This window comes from Plectropomus leopardus, chromosome 14 (assembly GCF_008729295.1).
Source record: "Plectropomus leopardus isolate mb chromosome 14, YSFRI_Pleo_2.0, whole genome shotgun sequence".
Lineage (NCBI taxonomy): Eukaryota > Metazoa > Chordata > Actinopteri > Perciformes > Serranidae > Plectropomus > Plectropomus leopardus.
Genome location: NC_056476.1, coordinates 13,094,577 through 13,122,007, shown reverse-complemented (window position 1 = coordinate 13,122,007; position 27,431 = coordinate 13,094,577). Strand labels below are relative to the sequence as shown.

Genomic DNA, 27,431 nt, shown 5'->3' with positions numbered 1-27,431 from the left:
GGGGGTTTTCACATTAGATACGACCGAGTGCACTTGCCTATGCACACTTTGATATGGTAGGTGGCAGTATGCATGTGGTTGGTTTGCAATTCGCCAGTACACACAAAGAAGAAGCGTCCACATGCCATTCATGAGGCACATTTGTTTATGTTATATGTAGGACATGGGCCTGGTGCTGTGTTCACTCAAAGGTTTCGGAAGAGATTGGATGCGTTGAGGAATGCCTTTGCAACTCTACTTGCTGAATGCAACTTGCAGTCGACCGTGAGGTTAGAAACAGTCCAGTTGTTGACTTGAATATTCTCTTTTGATTTCCACAGTGCTTTTAAAAAGGTGTGGAAAAGCTACATAACCAGTGACAGAAGTTACATTATTATAATGGCAGTGAGCGCAGCACACACATGTATGGACAAGGTCGCTTTTTACACCACCTGCTGATCGTACTTGTCGTAGAGTGAATCATGCCCGAGATAATCTGTTATCTTATTGGTTTCAACCATGAGAAGCAGGTAATTATTGGTATCGGCTGAGAAGAATCCATATTGTGCATCCCTAGAACATATTGATTTATGATTGACTGGGGACCAGGTTTAACAACAGCAAAACTATATCAAAACATCTATTTACAAACTCTCACACAACTGCAGAATAATCCAAGCCTTGTGTATCCAGTCGTTTGCTCAGTACTTCCCAAACACATACAATTTCACTGAAAAGCCTTAGTTAAAAAACAGTAACACTTGTGCAAACACAAAGCTCTATATGTCACACTGTGAAATGTGTAATGGCTAAGACCTTACAGTGTGTGCTCAGTGCTGTGTGTAGTGTGGTGACAGACTCTGTGCCAGGGTCAGTCTGTCACTGTGTCTCTGTGTCTCCAACAGCTCTGCCTGGTGTTGGCCGTTACGCCCCTCTGCCTCCACAGACGTCCAACACCCACACATAAACAAAGAACACACACACACTTTCCTACACACCACAAGCCAACTGCCCATGACATGAACACTATCCCAGGCTCACTGGGCGCCACTTAAAGGCTCCCACTTTGAAACTGACACTCCACTTGGCAGCAGCGCCAAACAAAGACAGTATGTGTGCGTGTGTGTGTGTGTGTGTGTGTGTGTGTGTGTGAGCCTGTGAGTCTTTTCATGTTTGCAGAAATTCTCAAACAAAAGCCACACTGTGCATTCCTCTAACTTCTCTGTGTTCGCCACACAAGATGTCCTTCCTGTCCACGTTGCTGTAAAGTCTCATGTCTACAGACACACAACACTCTGACCTGAGATGTGACCTTTCCGCCCACCTACATCTGCCAACATGTGTGTGGTGTGTGTGTGCATGGAAACATGTCAGTGTGGAAAGGTAAGAAAGCACACCACGATGACAAAGTTAAATGTAGCATGTCACCACATTGCACCTGGCAGATTATCAGGCATGCTTTTAGAGCCAAACTCTTCCTGCAAATGCAAAAACAAGGACGCTTCGCCCCCTGGCTTAATGTAATAATAGGAACCATATGACTGTGAAACCAAATTAGGACTTGTCACAGGACCGGTTGTACGGTAATGTTAGAATCTGTTGTAGCCCGAGTGTGTAAGACAGGTGAGTCTATTCCTGTTAAAAAATGTGGTTCTATTTTAATAGCACTCCATTGCTGCAATGTTTTCTGAGACGGGTGTGAGAGTGCCATTGTATGTAATTTATCAAAAATACATTTAGGACATAGATGCACATTAATATTGATTTAATCATTTAAATTGATACTGATAATACTGTTCTTATAATATATTCTCACATATTTTTTAAACTCAATCAATTCTGATATTATAATGGACTTAATCAATGATGCGTCAAGCTTCATACCAACTATACTAGGCCTTCAGAATAATTGTGTATTTTATTGGCTTCTAATTTATTTAACCCTTTAGAACCTGGATCGACATCAGTTTTGTTGTGTTGCGGTCAGATGCCTTTCACAGGCATTTAAAACTCTGGAACCTCAGAAAACCTCACCATTTTTTTGACAACACGAGAAAAGGCAATGAGTAACTTTGCAAGTAATATCTGGCAAAATGCAAAGTTGTGGAGAGATTATTAGATATTATCTAAAAATAGAAAAATATGTCCAGGAAACTATATATATTATTAGTTAATTATATATTTTAAATTATGTCACAAAAAACCTTTTTTTTTTTATTCTATTTTATTTTAGCGTTTTCATAAGGTGATTTTCTTGTTTCTTTCCTTTTTTTTCTTTTTCTTTTTGATAGTTGTTGTATTTTCATGGTTGAAGGTGTAACAGCAGCCTTCAAGCCACACATATTTAAATAAGCAAATATTGTCTTTGGTTTCTCCTTCCTCTTCACTGTACAGCTACGGTCATAACATGCTTTAGAGCATTTTGGGGACATTTTAACAATGCTCTAATCTTATTTAGCCTGAAACAATACCAGCATTTGTAAGGTATTTTTTCAGTCTTGAGATAACCGCATCTTCCCAGCAGCGTCTAGGGATCACAGTGAAGGTAAAATGACCTTAACACACACAGGGTCATTTGGGAAAGGAACTATGATTTGTACACTGTGAGAGGAGACACCTGCCCTGACTTACTTTTGATGGGGATGATGAGCTGGGGAATGACGGGCTGGATCATGGGGCCTCCGTGCTCCAGCATGTCATGCACTCCCTGACGGGCGAAGAACTCGTAGGGATGAACAGTCTCACATAAGCCATCAAAGAACAGAGGCAGGTAGTGGTGGTAGTCCAGCTTTTCAATCTCCACCTGAGGATGGAAATTTACATTTACATTACAGGCATTATTAGCTGCTTCTTTAATCCAATGAGATGGAAAAAGACAGACGGGGTATAGTTTCTGTCCTCTGCTCAAGGGCATTTGTTGGAACATATGGCTGTTGATAAAGACATTAGCTAGCAGCAGGAATGAACTTTTTGTTTACGGAACAGTCCTTAAAGCGTTTACAGCAGATGAAGATCCCAAGTGTTCCCCAGGAAGTCGGTTATTTAAAGTTTCCATTTTCATGGACAAAATTCTAAAACTTTTCCATGACTTTTCAAGGACCCCAAATAGTTTTTTTTTCTTGCCCCACTTGCCTGTCATTTTTCAAACATATAAGATTCAAACATAATTTCAGCATCGTACATGATGGCAGTTGGTGGTTTTTAAATAAAACATGCCTTTCAAAAATTTAAGGAAAAAAATGAAAAAAATTGCTCAAAATGTTTAAGTTCCTAAAAAAATCGCCAAAAATTTAAAACAAGAAGAAAAAGAAATTGTCAAAACTTTTTCAAAGAAAACATGCCTTCCAAATCTGTTTTCTTAAAAAAAATTCTCAAAAATTAAATAAAAGATAAGAAATAAATCGATTTTTTTAATTCTCAAAAAATTTGCAAAAAGATAAAAATGAAAAGATTACCCAAAAATTTCAAAGAAGAAACTGGCACATTAACATAAACATTAACATATTAAAGCCATGTTATGTCATCAGCTACAGAAAATAAATTCACCATTAATTAATTATTATTAATGATTATTATTATATATTAATGATATTAATTTAGTTTATCGTGCACGACACAATTCCGTGATTTTTGTAAAACTTTCAATGATTATCACTATTTCCATGACTCTGTCAGGCCTTAAAAATCTAATTATGAAATTCTATGACCTTTCCAGGATTTCCATGACTTGCCATAAAGCTCCCTTTCTGTATTTGGCCTTTCTTTTTGTTTGTCTTTGGCTTTGCAAAATATCTAGGGCTAAAGCTCCTCTTGCATCCATTTATAACCCTTACAGTAAACACACACACACACACACTCAACCACATACACCCACGCACACAATGGCGGGGGAGACAGCTGTTCAGGAGATCATGACACAGCGGCATGTGGCATCTTGTGGGTTGACATGTTAACACCTGTTTACACCATTTATGGGACAGACAGAAAGGCGCACACACACAATCAGGCGGTAGATTAAGACATTCGTCCAGCTACAGGCCACAGACAGGCTTTGATGTTGTTTAGCTGAGTGTGTGACACAAGTCTTTCATGTGTGTGAAGCCATCAGAGGAAAGCCACTCAGGCACACTGAGCTGGAACGAACAGCTGACCCGAAGGGGCCTGTCCTTGAGCCTCGTGTGAGCATGTGTGTGTTCTGAAAATCATATAAAATGGCTCATGCAGTATCTGTACGTACTAAAGGGTTCCTGGGGCTTCAGGCAAGGCAGATTCAAGACTTTTTAAATCTTTTTTATTGTCGCTCGGAATTAAGTCTAATGACCAAAATTAAATTACAGTTTTATTTTGCTCAGATGTTTATTTTAACATTAACAGTGATGCTATGTAATAAATTAATAAAATGTTGTTACAGCTCTTAAGTATTTTTTGGGAGTATCTGTACTTTGCTTGAGTTTTTTTTATTTCTACTTTAATTTTTACGTCACTATATTTTCTTATTTAAATGTATACTTTTACTCCAGTAATTTTCCCCCGAAGCATCTCAGTTAGTAACTACAAAACAGGGAAGGAATAAGAAAGGAACAGATGGAGAAATGAAGGAATGGGAGGAAAGTAAAAAATGGATTTTGGTCTATAAATCCATTGAGTTTTGAAGAAGACTTTGTTTTACTTCAAGTGTGATGTATGCTCCATTTTATGACGGTATACATGTTACTGGGAAATAAACTTTATAATTCTCTCAGAAATTCTGCTTATTTTTTACTAACAGCATTAACTTAAGTATATTTAACATCATAAAATTGCATTTGACACTTAAGTACATTCAGTATCTGATACTTTAAGACTTACTCAAATAATATTCTAATAGGTGACTTTAACTTCTATCAGAGTCTTTTCTAATTAGAAATCTTTACTTTTTTAAATGTTGGAGAGGAACAGTTAGAACACAATTAACATATTATATTATCATAAAACTATCTATTTGGTTTACCAACAGAAGTGGGAAATGTCTTGCATTTCTACCTTAATTTCTGGATGATTTTGTGTTTCTCAGTCTGCATGTAAAATTCCAGTTCTTGCATGATGAGTTCAAGAAAAGAAATGACTTTAATTATTTAACAAAAAAAAAGGAAAAAGAAAAAAAGTTGTTACCAATTATTTTGAGATTTTACAATTCATTGTTAGAAAAAAAGATTCAGAAAATCCTACCGCCCATGTCTGGGCATTTTTAAGACTTTTGAAAGATTAATTTAAGTAAATTTAGGATCCGTGGGAACCCTGTACTAGATTGTGCTATTAAGTGTGTATTGATGAAAGGGGTATCAGCCGTAGCACTGCATCCCAGTGGCACTATTGTTGAGAGAGGGGTTAGAGGCTGAATGGGTGATTCTGTTTTTCATGTAATGAAAGGTAATCCCTTTGGTGTGGAGGCAAATAGCCCCGAGCAGCCAGCAGTCCTTGAGGACAGCTGAAGCCATAAGGACACACTCTCTAGTTCACACACACACACACAGATATACACACACACAGGAACACCCTGCTGGGTCACGCTGGTCTGTGCTGAAATGTCACCCAGGCAGTGGCGCTTGGTGCTTTCAAGTCCCCAGCCCTCGCCCAGCCACCGGTCAGAGCTATGACTTCAAAGCAGGGCATACTCCTCAACACCCCCTCCTGCTGTCAATCCTCCATGACACACGTGTCCCCCATGGGTAAACACAGAGACAGAGAAGGGAAGAAAAAACAATGGAGAGTTGGCAAGACGGCGACAGGGACAGAGAGCTCACACTGTTAGCGCAGAGAGACAAGGCTGATTGCTTTGAGGCAATTTGCCGGCCAACCTTGACCTTTCCCTACGCCTGGTCAAGTTCATCATTGTGAGTCAGGCGAGCTGGAGAGTAGAACAAAAGCAAACATGAGCCCAGAAAGAAGAGGAGCTAAGGGAATGGAGGGTGCGGCAAGATGACACTAATGCACAGCATCGCTTGCTGGAAGATGGCAGTCGATGGCACACAGGGACAGATCATGGAGTACAATCCTTTTTTTTTAAAAGTTCTTTGGCCACAAAAACAATATTATACATGAAGACAATCCCAGAATGTTAACTTTGGATGTTTCAGTTAATTTGGTTCTGATAGCCCAAACCCTAATTTGTGGTAACTAACTGGTCAACTTTCAAAAAAACAAAACAAGAAACAAAACAAAAACAAAAAGACCCATTCCTTTCCTTTTAGTCTAGTGCTACATTAACTCAGTAAGCTTTAGCACCGCCAACTTTTCTGACAGCCAGTCAGCTGGCCGTTTTAACATTCATAGTGGCCACAGTCCACCCTCCAGTGTCCACTATTAGGTTATTGTTAACTTTGGTCGCTCTGAACTACCCAACACCACTGGTAAAACCATCATGGATGCGGGACAGATCAACAGTTCTGCTGCAGAGATACGGTGGCCACTGTGCTGTCTTCGCGAGGTAGCCCCAGTGAGTCAACAGCTTCATTTTGAGCCGTAAAAACTATTCAGCCCCACTAGCCACATGGTTACTGCTAACTGTGCAAACAGAGCTAACAGTGATAGTTAACAAGGCTAAGGGGACAAACACGTCATGTCTTTAGTCTTTAACCAAAATTTGGAGGTTGGGCGCTGGGTTCTACTCTTGTGTCAACGCTGTGCTAACTTTAATGAGCAAGAGGCAGGTTGCGTCTGAGGTTGCTTAAGCAACCATAACCAGCACTGTATTGTAGCACTTTTACCAGAAATTCTGAGTGTAGAGCTGATCTTCTTCCAGCTGTTTTTCATGTGTGTTTTTGGCCTAAAATATGGTTAGTGGGAGAGATGTAAAGCTCAGATTATCCCTGCATTACAATGATAAACCATAAGATCTCCAGTATTTTTCTCACAGATTGATATTTATGGAAGAAAGGAAAGACATCTGCCAGCTGTGATTGGTGGCTCCTTGTCATATGACAACGTATGTCATGGCGCAGCCATCACACCTTTTTAAATAGGTGCTCAGAAACATGTGCAAGTTGCAACAGTGTCAGCGTCAGCATCAGCATCAGCATCAGCATCAGCATCAGCATCAGCGTCAGCGTCAGCATGGCTCATAGCGCCCCTGCTGCACGTCCCCATTGAAAACAATTGAAATTAGTGCACAAAAAACGCTACGTCACTTGTACAGCCCTTAAGGGGGTTTGTAGCTCAAAATTCAGCCTTCTATGGATATGTTCAAGCAGGAATCTCAACCGAAATCAGGGGAAAATTGTTAGCACATCAGGTCTCACATTAAGGCACAAACACAATCCCACCTTCCCTGTTGTGAACCTGAGATTTTGTGGGAATAATTACCTGGGTGCATTAATGTGGTGCTGTTGTGAGGTTGCCTCTGAACTCTGTGATGCTCTTAATCAAAATCACATAAACAACCACTTAGGAAGCGGCTGAAGATTCCAGTTAGCACTGAACGAGTGGGGATAATCAGCAAACACCATCACATACTCACGCTCTTACATAGTGCACACACACACACATTCCTGGGGAATCTTAATCAGCGTCTGCGCTGAGCGGTAACTCTTGCATCCGTTATCGATTGTCCGCCCAGGTTTGTTTGTCTTTGGGTGCCTGTGGGAATCCCCCTGGAGTCCGGGGAGTCAATGAGAGTGGAGCACAGAAAGACTATCAGCCAAGTAGCAGCAATTAGCCTTGGGACACAGACCTGCATGTCTCCTCTGGTCAGCGCTACAACAGCAGACACACAGCAACAGAAGCAGACCTGACTTGGAGCGAGTGCGAGGAGAGCCTCTGCTCGTTAAACAACAGCATCAGAGGCCCCTGACAGGCACAGGAGACCAGGAGGAGCGAAAAACAGCAGGTTGCCACTTTAAATACACAACAGCTAGACATGATTTGTTTGCAAATACATGTGTGGGTGGTCAGATGCTTGTGGGTATGAACGCTTACATGTGAGTCCATGTGTGTGCTCAGACATGAGCTATTGGGCTAGTTTGCCAGTGTGGTGTGAGTCATTTGAAAAAGATAGCAAAGCAAAATCACACAGAGGCTACATAGCAGAATAAGACATAATGTGAGAGCAACAGAGAGAATGAGAGAGGGAAACAGTGAGTGTGCATGTGTTCATGTGGTCTGCTCCTAAAGGGTCATAACTGTGGAGTGTGGACTCCATCAAATGTGATTTGGAGCAACTAGTTGGCCTGCATTATTACATATAACAGAACTTGACTGTTGCTTTGTGGGTCACAGTAGCTGGCAGAGTGATATCATGGGTTTGGAGGTGTGTGTTTGGACTTCATTTGGTAAAAAATTAGGTAGAGAGACTAGAGGGGTGTACTACAAAGCAAGATTACTGGCTTAGCGAGATATGTTGAGTCTAAAGCCAGATTTTTTGTGTCCCGAAGGATGCTCTCTTTCCACCTGTCCAGATCTCCATGGTAACTTATGGAGATGGCTAACCTGGTCCAGACCATGTGGCAATATCTGAGGCTGAAAAATGAAGCCAATGTTGAAGTGCCGAACACTGCTGTTCATCGAGTAGCCACTTGAGGCTGGGTCCAGAGGCCGGTCAATCCCAATAAACCCTAATGTTAAAATGCCCAACTTTACAGCAGAAATAAACATGTTTATGGCCTTGTACAAAGAAGTTTTTGGTCTCTATTGCTTTCCTTTTTCATTTAACAGGCTTGAATTTCCTAAAAACTCAACTGTGTATATTCTATTAAGGCCCAAGATTACACTTATTTAAGGGCAGGGCTGTTTGAGTGAAATTCTGTCTGAGTCATCACTAGTCTATGAGTCAGATGCCCCAACTATCGTCCAAATATGGTCCATTCTGGATCCAAGAAAAACAAGATGTCAACACAAAATGCCAAACTTGAGGCTTTAAAATAGTCCACAAACCAATGGTTGACATCACTGTAGCTGCATCCATTATTTATACAGTTTATGATCCATACTATCCATCCATGCTTGAAATTATCTAAAAAGCACCTTTTACTAATCCTTTGAATTGTAAATAGCGATATGGGTTCCCAATATCTTGCAAAGCCGTGATGTTACATGAGTAATGCCACCAAATGAAGCCATGCAATCACAGTACGGATTGAAATTTCGCAACATTTTTGACGACTACAGCTATCAAATAAAAGCAAGGGATTGTATCATATTAATTTACTATGAGTTAAGAATTCATACTTTTATTAATTAGGATGTTAACTTGCATATAAAATTCCCTCAAAGCATACCTTTATGTTACCAGTTTGAACTGTGTTTTTATGCTTGGTCCTGGTTTGCTGAAGTCCTTTCAATGCTGCTGGTGCATTATAACTAATATTTTTTTTAAAAATCAAAGATAATATTCAACCAATAAAATTTATTTTACTTTGATTCGACCAAAAATCTATAAAGATTTATTTATTTATTTTTTTTTTCTTCATTATGGGACTATGTCAGTATATGTAAATGCAATATTTAAATCTGCCGCATAAAGATTAAAGTGTAAGAGCTGTAAAATGAGCAGCTGTCACATTAAATAAACAAACTAAATACATGAACTTAAATTTACACAGTTAGTACTTTTCTGGTAGGATTCCGCTTTCGCCTTAACTGAAGCAGCAGTGATGCTTTTTAATTTTATGTTTTTGTTAATATTGTTCAAAGGCGGAAGTAGGCAGCACACAATTGATTGATTTTAGGGTCAAATGGTTTTATGTGAAGATGCACAGTGCCTGAGGTGATAACCACCATTGTGGTATCAGTTATCTGTGAATCTGGCTTTAGGGTTTGTTGAGCCAGCTAAGGCAAAGAAAGCACGGCTCTTTCAAACTTGCTACATGATGCACTCTTCTGTTGTGCTGGTAGTTCTCAATTTCTACCCAAGGATCAATAAAGTATATTTCTATGTATTTCTGATATAATTTATGCATTTCACCCTCATCTTCAACCTCCTGAGGTCCTGGCTGAGGAGGTGTGGGTGGAGGTCAACTGTCCTTTAATTAAAGCGCCACATCCTTGTTCAACTCTGCATTTGAGGTGACAGGGAATTTTCTTAACCCCCCCAATGATGTGATCAAATCTCTCTCCAAATGACACAACACCCACACATTCCATTTCAGTCACAAATGCGTCACATAACATAAGCTAAGCAAATTAGCAAGCCAATTTTGCCATCCAACCTTTGTAAAAGCATGTCTCATAGGTCATACAAGAATCAGGCAGTGTGCCAGCTGTTTGACAATGATGCTATTTTAATTGATGATGCTACAATGACTTGACCTGGATTCAGCCTTCTGTTAATACAAGTACAGGTTTCTGTATTTAGATGAGCTGGCAGATGAGCTGCTGTCAATTATTCCAGCTTTGAGAGAACAGGCTTCCTATTGGTGCCACTCACACTATGAGTCACACTGTCACTATGGCCAAACAAACATCCATTAGTTCTGCTAAAAATGTCTCACAGAAGACCAAAAGGGAATGCAGGAGCCACATATAATAGCATGTAGACAGCGTGCAATGCGTCTAAAAGATATTTGCACTCGGGAAGGAGATATGCATTGAAAGGGCTATATGTTGTGGGGATGCAGGAGGCAGGCATGAACCAACAAGCTGAAAAATAACTTAACATTGCACAAAGGAATTCCTATCAGTCATCAGTGTGATCTTGACTTCATGGTGCAAATAGGCACATTGTCGCTCTGAGAAACCATGTCATCTTCTCAAACCTCACATGTAGTCAGCGTATTCTAGATTTGTGCAAGTTCTGTCCAAAAATAAGGATTATGAAGACTTGACACACAGTCTTTTTTCTGACAGTCTTGTTTGTTGTTTCTGACACTCAGGCTGGCTTCCTGTCCCATCTGTGGGCCAATTATAGAGTGCTGCAATATAAGAATAACCCTTAGTTGAATATTTATGCTACTTTATGATGTATGATGTATTAAAATTATTATTTAGGGGGAAACCATAAGACTTAATTATGATCTACAATCGCTGGTTTAATTTCCTTCTGTAGGGGCAGAGGCCTTTAAATTAACTTAAAGAAGCACTCGACACCAGCTTTGTGGACAGCAGTATCCAAATTATTAATCTCTCACATGAATAGTTTGCCCCGGCATAAAATATATCTTTTGGATGCACAAAGTGCCCATAAGGCCAGCCTCTATTCTGTGCAACTGCAGACATCAATGTTTGGACTCTTTTACAATTTGGCCAGAGAACTGACCACCTTGATAAATAATGCTATGATGCCTGTGGAGTCAAGAATGAAAACAGCAGTCAGAGTTAGTTAGTCAGTTTCAGATTGCAGCCATTTTGGTAAATACATCTAGATTGAAAAATGGCACTACTGCAGGTTGCTGCTAACTTTAGCTCTTAAAATATCACTGAGCCCCTTTCTATACTCAGTGTTTAGATGTTAACACATGCTGACATCTCCTCATTCACTAAATTAACACAACAGCAGCAAAATAAGTCCAGAACTTGATTGTATTATCTTTGACAAATAAACTGAGATGTAAATGTTGCTTTTTTTTGGCAGCAAAAAGTAAACTAAACCAAAAAGCAGCCTCTGTGGCTGATTCAAGATGTAATTTAGTTTGCAGAGATGCTACACCTCATGCACACAGATTTTTATTGCCCTTTGAGAGAAGCTTTTACGGTAGAACCTCCCGAAAATTTCAGAAATTGTCATGAGTGCGTTGCACACAACACATACTAATAATTTATTCATTCTAATCCAACCTTGTATCCAACTGTGCCACAGGTGTAAAGCACACCTAGCCACAACATTTCTACAAATCAGTCACTCTGCGGCGTGCACTCACTGTGAATACCAGAAAGGGAAAAAAAAGGAGAAATAAAGAGGGAAAAGAACAGAATGTTTTGACTTTCTTGGAGGTCACAATAAGAGGAGCAAGACTGGAATAGGCAAGCGATAAGTGAGGGAAAGAGGAGTGAGTCACTCTCGCTATCTCCCCTGACAGCTGTTTCCATCTAACAAGCATGCAAGTATGCTCAATTCAAAGCACTAGTAGTAGAGTGCATGGTGTCAATTGAAATGATACCTAACACAAGCTGGATGAGACAATTTTTGGGCTTCAAAGACAGTTCAAAACCAGGACACGGGGAGTTATGAATTTTATGTGAACCCACCTCGACCACACACACACACACACACACACACACACAGCCAACACAGAGATGAAAAGAATTTTATTTAGGCACACAGTCGTAGCAGCAGTCCCAAACGGTGTGTTGCGGATTAAAAGCAGTAGGGTGTTATTAGAGTACAAACATTAGCCAGAGTAATTGAAACAGTGACCCTGTAGATTGTGTTCCTGTTGAGATTGTGCTTCAGTTAACGCTGTTGTTGAAGATGAAGAAAAAACCCCGGTAGATGTTCATTTTAGAAATTTTACATGGCGGCTTTTCTATTTTTTTTTTCTTAACATGATTATTAAAAAAGTCACCAAAATATTTAGTGACAACTTCTAGAATCCTAACATTTTTAAAAGAGAAATATGCTCTATTTACCTAAAGTGGCATCATCCAAATCATTAAGTTTGTGTTTCTGCAATTTCTTTGTTTACATACGGAACAAAGAATGCATTCTGTTTGCTCTCGCGCTCCCACTGAGAACAAATCACAATTATTTTTTCCTGTAAACAAGAAAGCAAGGAAAACTAAATTAGTTTCCCACATTTCAAATTTGCCAGTAGAATGCTGTCAATATCTGTACGTGTATGTTCTTCAAGTGACTCACGCAGTTTTTGTTGCACAAAACATGAACAGTGGCCTTTGTTATCCACCGCATAGTACACTAGCAGTGACAATATTCGTCTGAATGAGGCCTATATGGCTGCGGTGATTGAAAAAAGGTGAGTGAAGGTGGGCTGAGCGCATTGATGAAGGAGTAGAGGGATGTAATGTTAGAAGAAGCTGAGGTGGCTGAGGAAGAGACTGTCTGGAACCTGCTCCAGTTTTAAAGGTGAAGCAGCTAAATAAAGCTCAGATTAGGACTCCACTCACTGTGCTCACTGTGCGTGTTTGTGTGTGTGTGTGTGTGTGTGTGTGTGTGTGTGTGTGTGTATGTGTGCACGTGCACATGCACACCAGCATGGGACGCTCTGCCACTGTGATGGAAGTAGGCCAGAACAGTGGAGAGAAGAAGAAGGAGGAGGGAGGCGATGAACATAACAAGAATTGCAGAGAGAAAATGTTAGACAAAAGGATTCGTAGCCTGAGTTTTCCTTATCTCTGTGCAATGTGTGCATGCCTGCACATGTGTTGGCCTGTGTGCACTTAGCATGCACAGATGCTCTGACAGTGTGAGATATAGGCCTTTTCCAGTGACCTAGCAATGGTCATAGCTCGCCAGCCACTGGTGTGATTGCGTCTGTGTCTCGTCTATTCAGGAGCCACGGCCTCTGCTCTTAGCTTCCAGTGATTACAGCTCAGCAGCCGAGCTTGACAACACACAGGCAGAGTGTAATCAAGTCAGAGAGAGGGAGGTGTAATCAGCATTTCCCCTCCAATCAGCCCCAAAATCACTGTCTCTAATCTGCAGCCAGCCATTGATGGGTTTGATTGATAGGATGGATTTGTTATCTGGCTGTGGGGGTCTGCAGGGAGCAGAACAACAAGCAAGAGCAAGAGACACAGTCAGCTTATCAGCTATCGCTACATTTGTTACCGCTCCCCTCGTTGAGCGAGCTGGGCTTTTCCTCACGGGCTACAACTGCAGCTCTCCTCTCATTTATCATACAGAAGAATTAAATGTGGACACTTCAAAGTACTTCCACACACAAGGGTCCCCGGGGGCATGTGTTTTCTCCCTGTTTAAAATGGAAAGGGCCAATCCATCACTGGTTGTTTGTGACGGAAACAGAAACTACAGAGTATTTGTGTGTGTTTGAGCGTGCAAGCGTGCATGTGTTTATACATGCATTAATTACTCGCATATATGTATGTGTGGATGCCTCTGCATGTGTGTGATTTGTACATGTCAGATGCACGGTGAAGATAAGGGGACAGAATAATGCTTTTTCAGCAAGCAAAAACCGTGACTGTAACATCTACTGCCTGCACATTCTTGATAAATCTTGCTCCTCTGCCGCACACTGTACTGAAAAATCCTCACAAATGTTCAAACAAATATGCTCATTTTCAATGAGCATGTGATGAATGGGCTCCATTGATTTTGTGCATGAAGCCAAAACAATAGAGACCAAGACAAATGCTCGGACTGTTTAAGATAACAAGGCAGCTTCACCAGCCTGTGTGACGCTCTGTATGAGTGTTTGAAGAACCAGGATCGACAAAATCAAGAAAATAAGGACATGATATAATTTTGCAGATACAGAAACAATGAGATTGTTAATATGTAAGAATAATTATCTGGCAGTTCATTTGAATGTGACCTTGTCTCTGTTTTTCAAAGCTGATTATCTGTCTCGGTGTACAGGATGAATAATTAAAACTAAAATTTCCTTAACTTAACTAAATTGGCAGATGTCTATCACAAGACTACTGTTTATTATAATCATCTGTTCATTTTCCAGCTGTGTTCTAGCACAAAGTCTTCATATGAGACCACCCTCAGAACCCGACAATGTATCTCATAGCTGTTGTCGGCTGGCACATAGCTACTAAGTACACCCCAACAAATTTCAGATGCACCCTGTGTCTTTTTGTTCTGAACCATGCCTGAATCTTCTGAACAATACCGTGAACAGAGATCAAATGGACCTCAATGTGAGACTGTTTGTTCAACAAATTATCTCTTGCATCAGGTGGTGCTTGCCTAAATCAGAGATCCCAATTCTGCTGAGGCACCTTGATCAACCTGGGCGGCCATCCAGAAAGCCTGTGCCAGTAATGCCAGTGGGAGACAACTCCATGAATAACCAAAAACAAACCACAGCAAGACCATTTCATCATTTCAAATCCAACAAGTGAACCTCAGTTTTAGCTAGTGTGTCAAGTGTGCTGAGTCAGAAATGCCCACCCTGAGCTGGAGAGAAGCACAGAGAATGAGCAGCATCAGTAGCAGTAGGCAGTGTGCTTTTAGGGCCAAGCAGCAGCAGAAGCAGAGAGTGTCTGTCAAGGCTCTGTCCAGCTCCTAATGGGATGTTCTTGTTGTTGCCAGTGGATAACTCTCATCCTGTGTTCTGGACTACAGATCAAAGAGGGCCTGGACTCAGAGCTACCAGGGCTGCACGGATGGAGAGGACACGGGGAGAGTGGAGTAGGAAGGGTAAGTAAAGGGTAAAATAAGAAATTATGCAAGCAAACAGGTAAGAAAGAAAGAGGGAATGAATAAAATACAGAAAGCTAAAAAAGGAAACCAACCTATCCTTTGCCAAGAGCACACATTGTGTCCCTCTGTTCACCCTCACAGGCAGATTAAAGCCCATTTTTCTGTTTTCTGCCTCTATTTAGGCAGGTGAGGGGGAAAGGGATGTGAAAAGAAGGGAGCAAAAAAAAAAGATGAAAGCCAGCCACAGAAGTCAAGTGGGACAGTGGTGTTTCCTTTAAACCTAATCGGGGATGCTGAGAGATGAAAATGGCTGTGAGCAGTAGCACAACTTTGGGACGGTGCAAGATGATGTCACTTAAACATGTTTTTCAGAGGGATGAAGAGTCCTTGACCAACATGATGCATGACTCCAAATTGTTTTGGATACTTGGGCTCAATACCACTTATTAATTTTACCCCTTACCCCATATGCTCAAGTACCCCTTTGCTCCTGGTAAAGGGAAAGTGGTTGAAACTAGGGCTGGGCGATATGGGCTAAGAATTACATTGCATTATTTTCAGGCTATATCACAATATACAATATATATCTTGATATTTTTGAACCTCCTGAAAAGCAATTCATTAATGCTAGAACTGGGAGACAGAATCAAACATTACAATTAATTTCCCACAGCAACAAATTACCTCTTTGGTGAGACAACATTGAAGGAATGACTATTGGTACTTTGAAAAATATCAACACAATTCCATTTTTGATCAATAATCATTAGCAAAGTAGATAAAATGACTAAGTAGGTAAAGGCAAGCATTACTGTCTGATAAGAAAAGCACGTCACTTCCCTGTAATGCACCTTTAAAATCAGGAAAAAACACAAATTGTTCCATATACATGTAGTCTCATATCTCAATACGATATAATATCTTTATATTTCCCAGCCCTAGTTGAAACCTTTCCCAATTAAATGGTACAACTCCCCATGACCTTGATATCTTAATAGTAGTCATCAATGATGTTTGTGTCAGCAGACGGGTCTATGGCAAAAATGGTATTGTCACTAGCATCAATGGTATTGTCACTAGTATTGTCATTGGCAACTTGCGCTTCTACCCTGCCAGTCTGCACTGATGTTAGAGGGGTGGGAACAAGTGCAGCAACTTAGCCTCCGGACTATAGTTAAATGCTGGGCAACATATGCCAAAAAAGGTGATACAACATGGAAATATGTCAAGATGAGTGACTGTTAAGAACAAATAAGCAATAATAAGGCAATATAAGCTAGCAACAGGGACTAGATCATACTACTAGCGATTTTTGATGAAGATAAGCTAAATATTATCATCATTTAAAATCTTTACTATTGAAAAAATATAAATCGGTGGGTTTCTTTTGGTGCTTGTGCAGCCATGTTGCCAAAGATTTTGCATAAAACTCAGTTTGGAGTGTGCCTCTGAAAAACCTTCGTTTGGAGGGCAATGTAGCTCTGTCCTAGGCAAGGCAAGGCAAGTTTCTTTATATAGCACATTTCAGCAAAAAGGCAAGTCAAAATGCTCTACGTAAATCATCAAAAGCATCGAGACACGGTACAAAAGAAACACACTATAAAAGGACATTTAAATGCCATTAAAAACCTATAATAAAAAGCTACAGAATAGAAAAAATCAAGGTAAAAATGACTAAGACAGGTATAAAACACAAAAATTAAAGTTAGAGTGCAGTATAAGAAATAAATAAATAAAAAAAAGAAAAAAAAAACTTCAGCCTTGATTTAAAAGAACTGAGAGTTGCAACGGACCTGCATTTTTCTAGTACTTTCTTCCAGATATGTGGTGCATAAAAACTAACCGCTGCTCCCCCATGTTTAATCTTGACTCTGGGGACACAAAGCAGACCTGTCCTAGACGTCCTGAGGGGACACAATGGTTCATACTGTAATAGAAGTTCAGAAATGTATTTGGGTCCTAAAGCATTCAGTGCTTTATAAACCAACAGCAGTACTCTGAAATTGTGTGTCTGACAGACAGGAAACTAGTATAAAGACCTCAGAACTGGAGTTATGTGATCTACGCCTCCATCCCAACAGTAATCAGGACACCCTACTCTTTTGACATGAAAACAGAGGGGTAGGACTGGGTGGTAGGGGCATGGACTCTACTGGAACTCAGCCTCGGTGGGGCAATAAATGGTGAAGTGATAAACTGAGGCAGCTGCACATCCAGAGCTGTCCTAGCTTATAGTGCATGAGCAAATGTTAGAAAATTAGCCTGCTCTGCTCAGGGTCAGCACTGGTGTCAGGGCAAAGCTCTTTGTCAGGTGATGTGGAATCAACCTTTTGAGTTATGAGTGGCAGCCAGCTGTGCAGCTGATGGTTCCAGAGATAAGAAAAATGTTTGGTGTGATGACTACCAAGAGCCAAAAAGCAAGGTGAGACGAGGCCAGCAAAACAGAATAAAGCTTTATGCACAGGGCTGCACACACAAACACACACACACACACGCACGCACGCACGCACGAGTTCCATCATCTACCTGCAGGGAGAAAGATGTCTTTCCTCAGCGTTGATGATAGCATCTTCAGTCTCATGGTTCAACACTTTCACTGTACGCCTTTGACAAAAGGACTGAATCTAAAGGGGCGGATTGTTTCAGAGAAACTGACTAATGTGCTCTACACGCACGGCCTTATGAGTGGGATGAAAGCTAGCTTTTGAAATGTCACAGAAAATGTAGTGCTGCATAATTCTGAGCACACACACACACATGCACACAGAACTGCTACTACTGCAAGATCAATATTTTAGTATAGCCTGACCATGATCTTTAGATAATCAGATGAGTAACTGAATGAAAAGCAACACACAGCTTGACTGAAAATGACCACATTTTCTTCCAGCAGTCTAAACTGCAATGAAAATATGACCAAGACTAAGATGTTAAGATTAACTACTGAAACATTTGTCACAGTTCAATGCTGACAACTAGAAGAGCAAGAGTTCAGTGGAAATATACTTTAAAGAGCCTGTGTCCACATAGCGTTTTTTCTTTTTTCAGTTTTTCCCTATGAGGAGCGGGCGTCTATGGCTGTATGCGCCTAGAGGAAAAGTATAGTGTCAAAGTCATTTTTTCAGAGCGTTTCTGGTTGAAAATCTTTGGACTTTTCAAAAAGGCACAGTCACTGCTGCTTTTTAGCTGGGTTACGGTCACAACAAAGACAGAAAAGCAGACTGAGCAGACTGGCTGGTGGACACTGGATGTTGCTGCTGAGTGTTGTGCTTTTATCACTGTACTTTTGTAAGCTTGTTGTTTACTGTGTTATCATCCATTAGCTTACTAGCTAATGTTAAAGTCGACATATCGTTGTCATAGAAACAAAACCCATGCACAGTACATCATTTAAAATAGGCGCTGGGAACACTCTTTTATGAAGCACTGGGATGAAGCTTTCTCCAGCTCCCTGCTGATGCTTTTCTGCTGAGGATAATCGCCAGGTGGATACAGGCCCTTAGCTTGGTGTTAAGTTACTTTTTTAATTATGGGAGAAGGAGGCACTTGTACAGATAGACCCCAGGTAGTTCTCAAGCACGTACCCTTTGAGCAACTGACAAGATAAGTACTTTTTCAAGAATTGTTTCTTTTTCAATTTCAAATTTTATATTCTATTTTATAAAAATTTGGCCCATAGCGTCAATACTCAATTAAAAGCGAGTTGTAATGCCTGACAACTTAATTTGAGTTCTAATTCTGCAAGACCGCATGAGCCCTTGTCCCTCCCACATCAACTTCACTTGTCAAAACCAAAACCATAACATATGCAAATCGAGTGCCCTGCAGAGCAGCAACGCATGTCTCCCTGACCTGCCTCCATTGGTGACAGTCAGCCTGGAAATGACAGTGTTTGCCCTTAGCCTCATAGTTGTCACCTGTCACTGTTAAACCACTATGAATGGGTGTAATTATATAAATAAATATGTAACTTAGTAAAATAATTGCTACTGTATGTAACTATGTTTCAAAAATAATTATGAAAGTTGTGCACCTTTTTTTTACATGAGCACCTGCCCCCTAAAATGACTGTTCACGGCCCTGGGCGGGAAAAATGTGTGCTGAAAAAATTGGGACAATTTGGGACTGTGATTAATTCTGGTGTAGGGCAAAAAAAGTCACATGAATACACACTGGATCAGTAGATGCAATATTAAAATCACCCAACCTTCTCCAGAGAAAGAAATTCCATCCAAATGAGGCTTAAGATACAGTTTTGGTGCTGGCAACACAGGCCAAGTTTGAGACCAGTGACTCCGACGAGTATTTGAACTAAAACTGAGCGTTACTAAGTGTTTTTTTCATTAAATGGTAGCTGGAGAGGATTTAAAGCAAAGTTTCGGTACGGTACTCAAAGCAGTAAACCAGTCTTCCTTAACCTGCCCATAAAAAAATCTAAGCAAGACAAAGATGGCCTAATATAACCTGACCTTGCAATACAAGGAATATCTTTTTACATTGTTTCATTCATAAATACATTCTAGAGTCTGAATCCAGCAGTAGGGGATCCATTACAGCAGGTGGAGGGTGACATTACAATGGATGGAGAGAATATACAAAGATATATGTACTTGGGAGGACAAAAGCCTTTCTTCCATTTGATGTTGTTTGCCCAGATGTAAGAAAAATAGCTGGTGCCCAAAGATGGTGTACAGGGATTATGCTTGTTCATTCTTGTGAGCGTGTGCAAGAACGCTTACACACACTCATGCACACACACCCACAAATCTACTTTCGGTTTGGTAGGAGGAGAGAGTGAGGGGAGCAGAAACAGTGCAGTGAAGCAGATGTAATTACAAAAGGCAATACAAGCCGTGTGTCTCCAGGTCTCTCTGACCCACATGGAGGAAGTAAGTCAGAGCTTATCAGGGTGCCACAGAATGGGGAAATCTTCCAGCAGAGGTGGCAAGTGCTCCCTGCTCTTTTCAGATGTGACACATTGGGGAGATGATGGTGGTGGTGGTTGGGCTCTAAATGGAGAGGACAGCAAATGAGGAAATAGTCCCTCCTTCATTCATGGTAGCAGGCAATCTCTGGTTTGCCCCTGGAGGAGAGATTTGAAGCCGATAAACAGCACTAGTCCAGTTGTCATGTCATGCACACACAGGAAGCATAGTTAGATAACACATGGGGGGCCTGAGGGTGGAGGGGTGACTAGATATGGTGTTTTGAAGGACAGTGAGAATGTGGTAAATTAAATGTTGCTTGTTGTGACGATCAATCACATTGCAAAAAGCCCCATAAACTGTTTACCACCGTGTACCATTAATTTGTTATGCTGTTCACAAGCCATGCCGACAAGAAAGCAGTTGTTGCTGCTTTTGTTGGCTGCTGCTGCTGCTGTTTTGTTGCTGTCGTTGTTGTGAACGATGTGGGGAGATACTGTTTTTTTTCTTTTTTAGGAAATCCTGTGGAGAGATTTGACAGGCACTGTCAGATGACAAAGTGAACAGCCAGGAGATGAAGATGGGTATGCTTCTGACAGGTTTATTGCAAATACTGTAGGTGCAAACTGCTGGGCCTTAGTGGTGCCTGCTTCTGCAAGTGCATGCAAGCATTCTTTGTGCGCACACATACATGCAAAGGATGCATGCGTGCACACACGCACACACACGATCAGACTGCCTCTGATGTTTCCCATAGACAAGTGATTACTTTAGGATCAAAATGCAACCCACTTGCCAGAATAAATTAAGGTACTGCACATCTCTACAAACCATGAATATGTAGCATTGTACATTATTATATAGCAGATATGCTTTCAATAATGCTGTGGGAAAAGTGTGGTTATGTTAACCCTTTGAAACCTGAGCAAACTGGTTTGATTTCTTTCAAAAACATGGCGAGCAGGCAACGAGCAACTTAACAAGACATGGCCGAAAGATGAGAAAAGAAATTAGTAAATTACAATTAAAAGTTACAAGAAAATGACTTTATATATTTCATTTTTTGTAACCTAATTTTAGATATAAAACTATTACAATTATAAGATAAGATCTACCTCTTCTGAGAATACTTAGTTAATATACTCTTTCTCTCTTTATCTCGCAGTACTGAAGGCTTCTACTTGACCTACTGTGGCGTGGATTGTACCTCATTTGTATGTCGCTTTTGACAAAAGCATCTCATGAATAAATGTAATGGAAGAAGCAGATTCTGGTTCAAATTTTTGGCATATTATTTTTGACAAAAATGAAACCAAAATAATCACCGCCATAAACTGTACTATGGCACACATAACAAGGTGTTTTTTCTATGATTTTGGTCAAATAAAGAAAAACAAAAATAGTCTTTTTTTTGCATGCACAACTTCAACCTAGCTGTTTTATATCTGTTTCAACTTGACTTGGATGTCCTTGCATTATCTGATTTGGGTACATTATAAATTCAGTACCGACGTGCAATAAATGCCTCATCAAGATAGAATTTTGTGCTTGTATTACTGTTTTTTGAGAGTCATACATACACTACAGACCACAAATGCACTACACACATGCATGAGTAATGGACATTGTCAAATGCAGCTCAACAGGTGCTAAATTCACTTTCAGCTAGCCCTAAAACCCCAGTAATAAACAGCACTGAATAGTGAGAAAACAAGTGAATGACATCCTCACAGTGTACTTTGCCTCCAGGATGCAGTCCCCATTACCTCTGCTGATTCACCGGAGGTAATCACCAATATGGCTTGGGAGAAATCGGAGGGATAAGGAAAAGAGGGGAAAAGTCAGTTAAACAGAAAGAATGAGGCTACATGGAGGGCCTTTGAATGAAATATGGCTTATATTATTTCTTTCTGCTCTCCAGACAGGGCCGTCTGTCATGGCCAGGAAGGGGCCAGAGAAAGTGGGCTAAGTGGTCAGGCCATTTCTTGTGCCTTTCCGAGTGGCTGAATAGATATTAGGATTTTACAGGCTATTACACATGATAATTGCACAGCATATTGAATTTCGGGCAATTTTCTCACACTGACAACCGCTTTCTTGCTCCCTCTTTTCTATAAATAAACATTTTACAGTATGTAAAGTATCCATCATATGAGCTATGATTTAAAGGATGTTTATAACATACAATCAGTATCCATGGCATTCCTGTGAATTCAATAACAGCACTATACTAATTGCATGACTTAAACCCAGCTTTAGCTCTTTAGATATTCATCTAAGCCAATTAAGTGAGAGGCGGGTTGGGGATGGGGCATAATCCTTGCTTTAATGTTAGAGTGCACATTCAAGAGCAATGTCAGAGGAGGACCCAGTCCACTCTAAAATAGCAGAACAGCTTGCCTGCAATTTATTCACACGATGCGATTCCGCTAAAAAGAACATGCAGCTTGTGTGAGATTTGAAACAAAGAGTACTAAAGGAGAAGCTGTTGCCAACAAAGAAGAGACCATTAAGAATTAATGGTTAACAGCTATATATCCTTTTCGAAACACATTCACGAGAGACTGTCAGTCTATGTTAATCACATTTCAGTGTGTGTGGTGTTAGCCACATCTTCCCTCAACAGCACAAGAAAAATGCTACAACTGCTAACAAGAAAATTAAAAGAAACCCAGCCCAGACACCAGTACAATATAAACATGTTTATATTGTAGGTTTCTGCAAACCATGGATACACTGCATGTGTATACTTTGTATATAACCTATCAACATTTCTAACATAATGTAGCATATAAGCTGACTTTGTCATCAGGAGGTGGAGGGGATGGTTGATTGCATGACACCTAGGCGAGAAGGCTATCAAGCTAAAGACCAACAAATAAAACTCATTGTTTTTTTTTTAACTACCTGTGGTTTCCACTTGCATTTTTTTCATTGTTTCACCACATTTCCAGCGGCTTTGGGGTTAGGGTTAGGTGTTTTTTGGCGACTGGTGCCCGTTTTTCCAGCAGCGTTTTGATACCAAATGCCGGTGTTTTTTAATGACCTGTGACCACATTTCCAGCAGCTTTGGTGCTACCAAACAAAAGTGTAAATTGGCCAAATTACCAGCAGCGTCAGTGGCTTTGGGCCACAAAAAATATAGTTGTTTTTTTTAGTGACTGGTGGCTGTGTTTCCAGCAACTTTTGTGCCACCAAATGTGTATGTTTTTTAGCCCCCACTGGCCATGTTTTCAGCTGCATTTTGGCCTCAGAACATGGGTGTTTTTTTGTAACCTGTGGCCTTGTTTCCAGTGCCATTTGTACCACCTACTTTTTTTTTTTAGCAACACTTCACAGCATTTCCAACTGCTTTTGTGCAACAAAATGTGGATGCTTTTTAGCATCCGGTCACATTTCTAGCATCTTTTAGCCACAAAACACAGGGATTTTAAGCCCTAACAATATTTTCCTAATCATAACCAACTGGTTTTTGTGCCTAAAAAAACCTGCTTAAACCTACCCCCACCTTAACCACAGCATTAAACTGGGGGAAAAAATAAAATTAAATGGGGGTAAATGTGGTGCCATTACGAAAGAATAAGAAGATATGTACAGCTGTACTTTTACATGTTATCATTTTAAGTCATCTGCAAACAGATACAAGGACTGTTTCCTCTTAGTGTTCGGCAGAGACTCGAGTTGTCCGTCAAATACTCATACAAGTCTGACATGTATGAGTATGTGATCGCCACGTGCACCATCCTGCACACTGTCTCAGCTCAGTCGTGATAAAGAGCAGAGAGAGGAGACAGATTATGAAATGCTGATGGACTACCCTCAGCACTACCATTCATCAACATAATTAACCATAATCAGCACCATCCGCAGAGAGAGAGAGAGAGAGAGAAAGAGAGGTGGATGATGGAGGGAAAAAAAGACTTTCACTGAAAATGTTCTGAAGGTGGCAGAGCTGCAAAAAATATAAACATTTACTGGCATACATAAAAAACAATTATGGTGGAATATGTCATTTTTTTAGCTGCAGAATATTGCTGTGATGTGGTGTAGAGAAAAAATAAAACATCAATCCACTGAATCAAATGAAAACTATACACATTGATCTATCACTTATAAATGCATTTGCTGTGTGTGAGTCATCATCCAATTATTGTGAGTGTTAAATTATTTTCAGATAAAACTATGTATGACAAGGATTTTGTCAACTGTATATGTAAAGGAGGTAGAGCTAAAGCTGAGAAATCTGTCTAAGCTTTTCTTTACCTTGAGTGATAACACTCCACTACTTTAGCTACACAAACAAACCGAAGGCTTGTCAAGTTTTTCCTCCATCAAGTGCCTGTACCTCATCCTGCATTATTTTAAAAACTGCTTATCAGGGTCAGCAGACACGCTACCAGATTGTCTGAAATACCCAGTCAGCTCACGCCACATCTCCAGCCAAGTTCCCATTACACATGCTGAACTGTTCGTCTTCATTCATTATTAACAGCAAAATGCAGACGGGGCCATGTAGGCCACTTTATGGAAGTTTAAATTTTAAATACTTCAAAATTCTTGGGTAATTTGGAAGATGACCTGACACCAGAAAGGTGCCGCACTGCACAATCTGAAGGAGATTTACAGCTAATATCGCAGTGACAGCATTAAGGATTTTCTGTTCAGTGACTCAGACACTGTGTGTGTAGAGTAGTCAGTTATTACCGTCCAACCATTAAATCTATTGTTGTCTCAGGATAATTCAGTCAAAAAGAAAAAAGGAACCGTATAGCTACAAATAGGACCTGTGCTTGTTCATAATATGTGATTATTGAAAACTGTCTCTGAAAGTGACTAAGCACTCCATTTTGTAATGATGTTTAATAATCATTAATTCAACTATGTTACCATTTGATAAAGAAATCATGAATAGAAATTAACTCAGATCTTCCGTGCTGTGTATACAATGGGAACTAATATTTATTTTCCAACTACATTTTTACAAAATTGATTAAAATCCTAGAGTTCCTGTTAGTACTGCTTGGTTTCGCTTTTTTAATTGTCTTCCTCAAAGGTCGTGAAGTAACTTCTACCATGGCCCTTTTTAATAATCTCTGTATGTATGCGGCGGTTTGAGTGTTACGTGTTCCACAAGCGAGTCTGCCAGAAGCCAATCCCCTATGACCCTGACCTTTTCAGGAACTAATAGAATTACAGCACACTGAATGCCAATTAAATAAACACATAAACGGAAAACAAAACAGGCAGAGAGAGCACAGGAGTGTAATTGCCATAAAACCCCTTAAGGTAAACACATGTTCCCGCAGTAGGCAGCCTCATTGAGATATAGGGTGATGAGGAAAGGGAGGAAGATGTGTGTATGTGTATGTGTGTGTGTTTACTGAGGTACAGAGAAGAAAGGCCGGGGAGGAGGGAGTCAAACAGGCGAGGCAGGCTAGCCTGTGAACGTGTTGTTAATTTAGCCCTGTTTTAATTAGCTCCTCTGCCAGAGCACAGCAAAGCAGAGGGGGCTAGCGGGGAGCCCTGAAGATCCGGGCAGACTGGCAGGCTGAAAGAGGCCACCGGATTGGCATGCCTAACTACTGCCTGTCTCAGACCAGCAGCTGGGCACACATGTCGTCCACCGCTGTTCTAACTGCCCAGAGGTAAAAAATTAATTCCACAACTGGGCCGACAATAACAACACACACTACTTTAATAACTTGTTTTTTTTTTGATCTTCTTTATTCCTCCTGTGCCCTCAGTCTAGCTTTAATTAAATCATGCTTTTCTCTTTTTTTTCTTCTCTACTTAATGCAAAGACAAAATTTGACAGTTGCTTATGATAATGCTCCTGTCTCTCACTCTCTAAGGGACAATCTCTGTTTACAGAGTTCACACTTGAGCTACAGTGAAAGGTGGGTGGGTGTCTGTTTTGTCGGTATGCGCCCCTCTGACATGTAAAGAAGTATTTCGCTGATACAAAGATGTTCCTCACTAAGGCTAATTTTAACTCGAATTGCATTAGTGCCAAGATACATGACAAACATGTTTACAATTATGTTTACAAATGGACTAAGAAGTGTCCAATAGGTCGTGTGTAATTTACTGCCGAGCTGAGGCGGCCGATGTCTACAGCGAGAGAGATTGAATGTTTGCGGGGGGGGCATATGTTTGTTTACTCCTTATGGTGATGAGAGGAGACATGCCAGAGAATTCCCTTAAAAAACAGACTAAAACTGAACTGTGCCAATATGACAAAATTTTGGATTCAAAGTCGACAAAGGCGCTGTCTTTACTGGCTGCAGGTGTATGAGCTGAACTTTCATCAGATGCTGTGTTACTATTTATTACAGTTGTTGGCTTTAAAAGTGCCACAGTAGAAAAGGACAAGCTGATTCATTAAACCGAAATGAATAATTATTTTGTATTACTTTTTTTCACTGCAAAATCCTAAATACAGAATCAGCTGGCCGGAGGGAGATCACCGGGAAGGTGGTAAATGGCTGTCACTATAAACAAGGTAGGCTAACGACACTTGATGTTGGCTGTAAGTGTCTGTACTTTCCAGTAAATATCACAATATAAAATGTGTGTTTTCTGATTAAAAAAGTGACATTACAAATGTAGGAAGATCGCAAGTAGGATTCTTACCCATCTTTTAAATGGTTATGTCTCCGGTCTGAACTCCAGTGCACAGCTGATAGCTATGTGGTTTGTTCACATGAAGTAACAGAAGTGCATATTAAATGGGTTCAATGTGGAGAGGGATCTGCGATGTTACGAGATGCTTTGCGATAGTCAGACACGAGTTTTCTGTTTGGACACTGAGAGCAGCTGCAGAGTGGGACACCTGGTAAAATTCGGTAAACCGTTATGGTCCAGTGTTTGGCTAAATATCAAACCTGTTTGAAAATTTTCACACTGGCCCAACCCTGCTATGGTATTAGCTCTTTCTCAAGAGGTAGAAAACCTAAAACTACCAGAATGCACTGTGCAGTACCAGACCACTTAACACTCCCACTGGTGGATGACATAATGCAAACTGTTTGAGACAATGGCGGCAACAAATTACAGTTAAAGATTAAACTAAAACAAGAAATCAGAATCTTGGTTTATATTTGATCAACCATGCTTAGTTTTACTATGTGTTTGTGTGTGTGAGTGTTTGTGTGTGTGTGTGTGTGTGTGTGTGTGTGTGTGTGTTGGGTGGGTGGGGCATCTAGGCACTAGTAAGCACAAGTGAGATGGCGGTAAGTTTACCTCAGATCATCTACACATCCTGC

The 27,431-nt window shown here is 40.4% G+C and overlaps 1 protein-coding gene across 3 annotated transcripts in view; it reads right to left on the bottom strand.

Moving 5' to 3' along the window:
* The window catches only part of pacrg (PARK2 co-regulated), a 178,765-nt gene that overhangs the window by 90,506 nt on the left and 60,828 nt on the right, over nucleotides 1-27,431 (bottom strand). For all 3 annotated transcript variants that reach the window (XR_006106530.1, XR_006106531.1, XM_042501183.1), the window contains exon 3: nucleotides 2,611-2,782. Coding sequence is in view for 1 of the 3 variants with exons in the window: in XM_042501183.1 (XP_042357117.1) it covers nucleotides 2,611-2,782 (172 nt within the window). In the remaining 2 variants the exon portion in view is untranslated. The remainder of the gene's footprint in view (nucleotides 1-2,610; nucleotides 2,783-27,431) is intronic.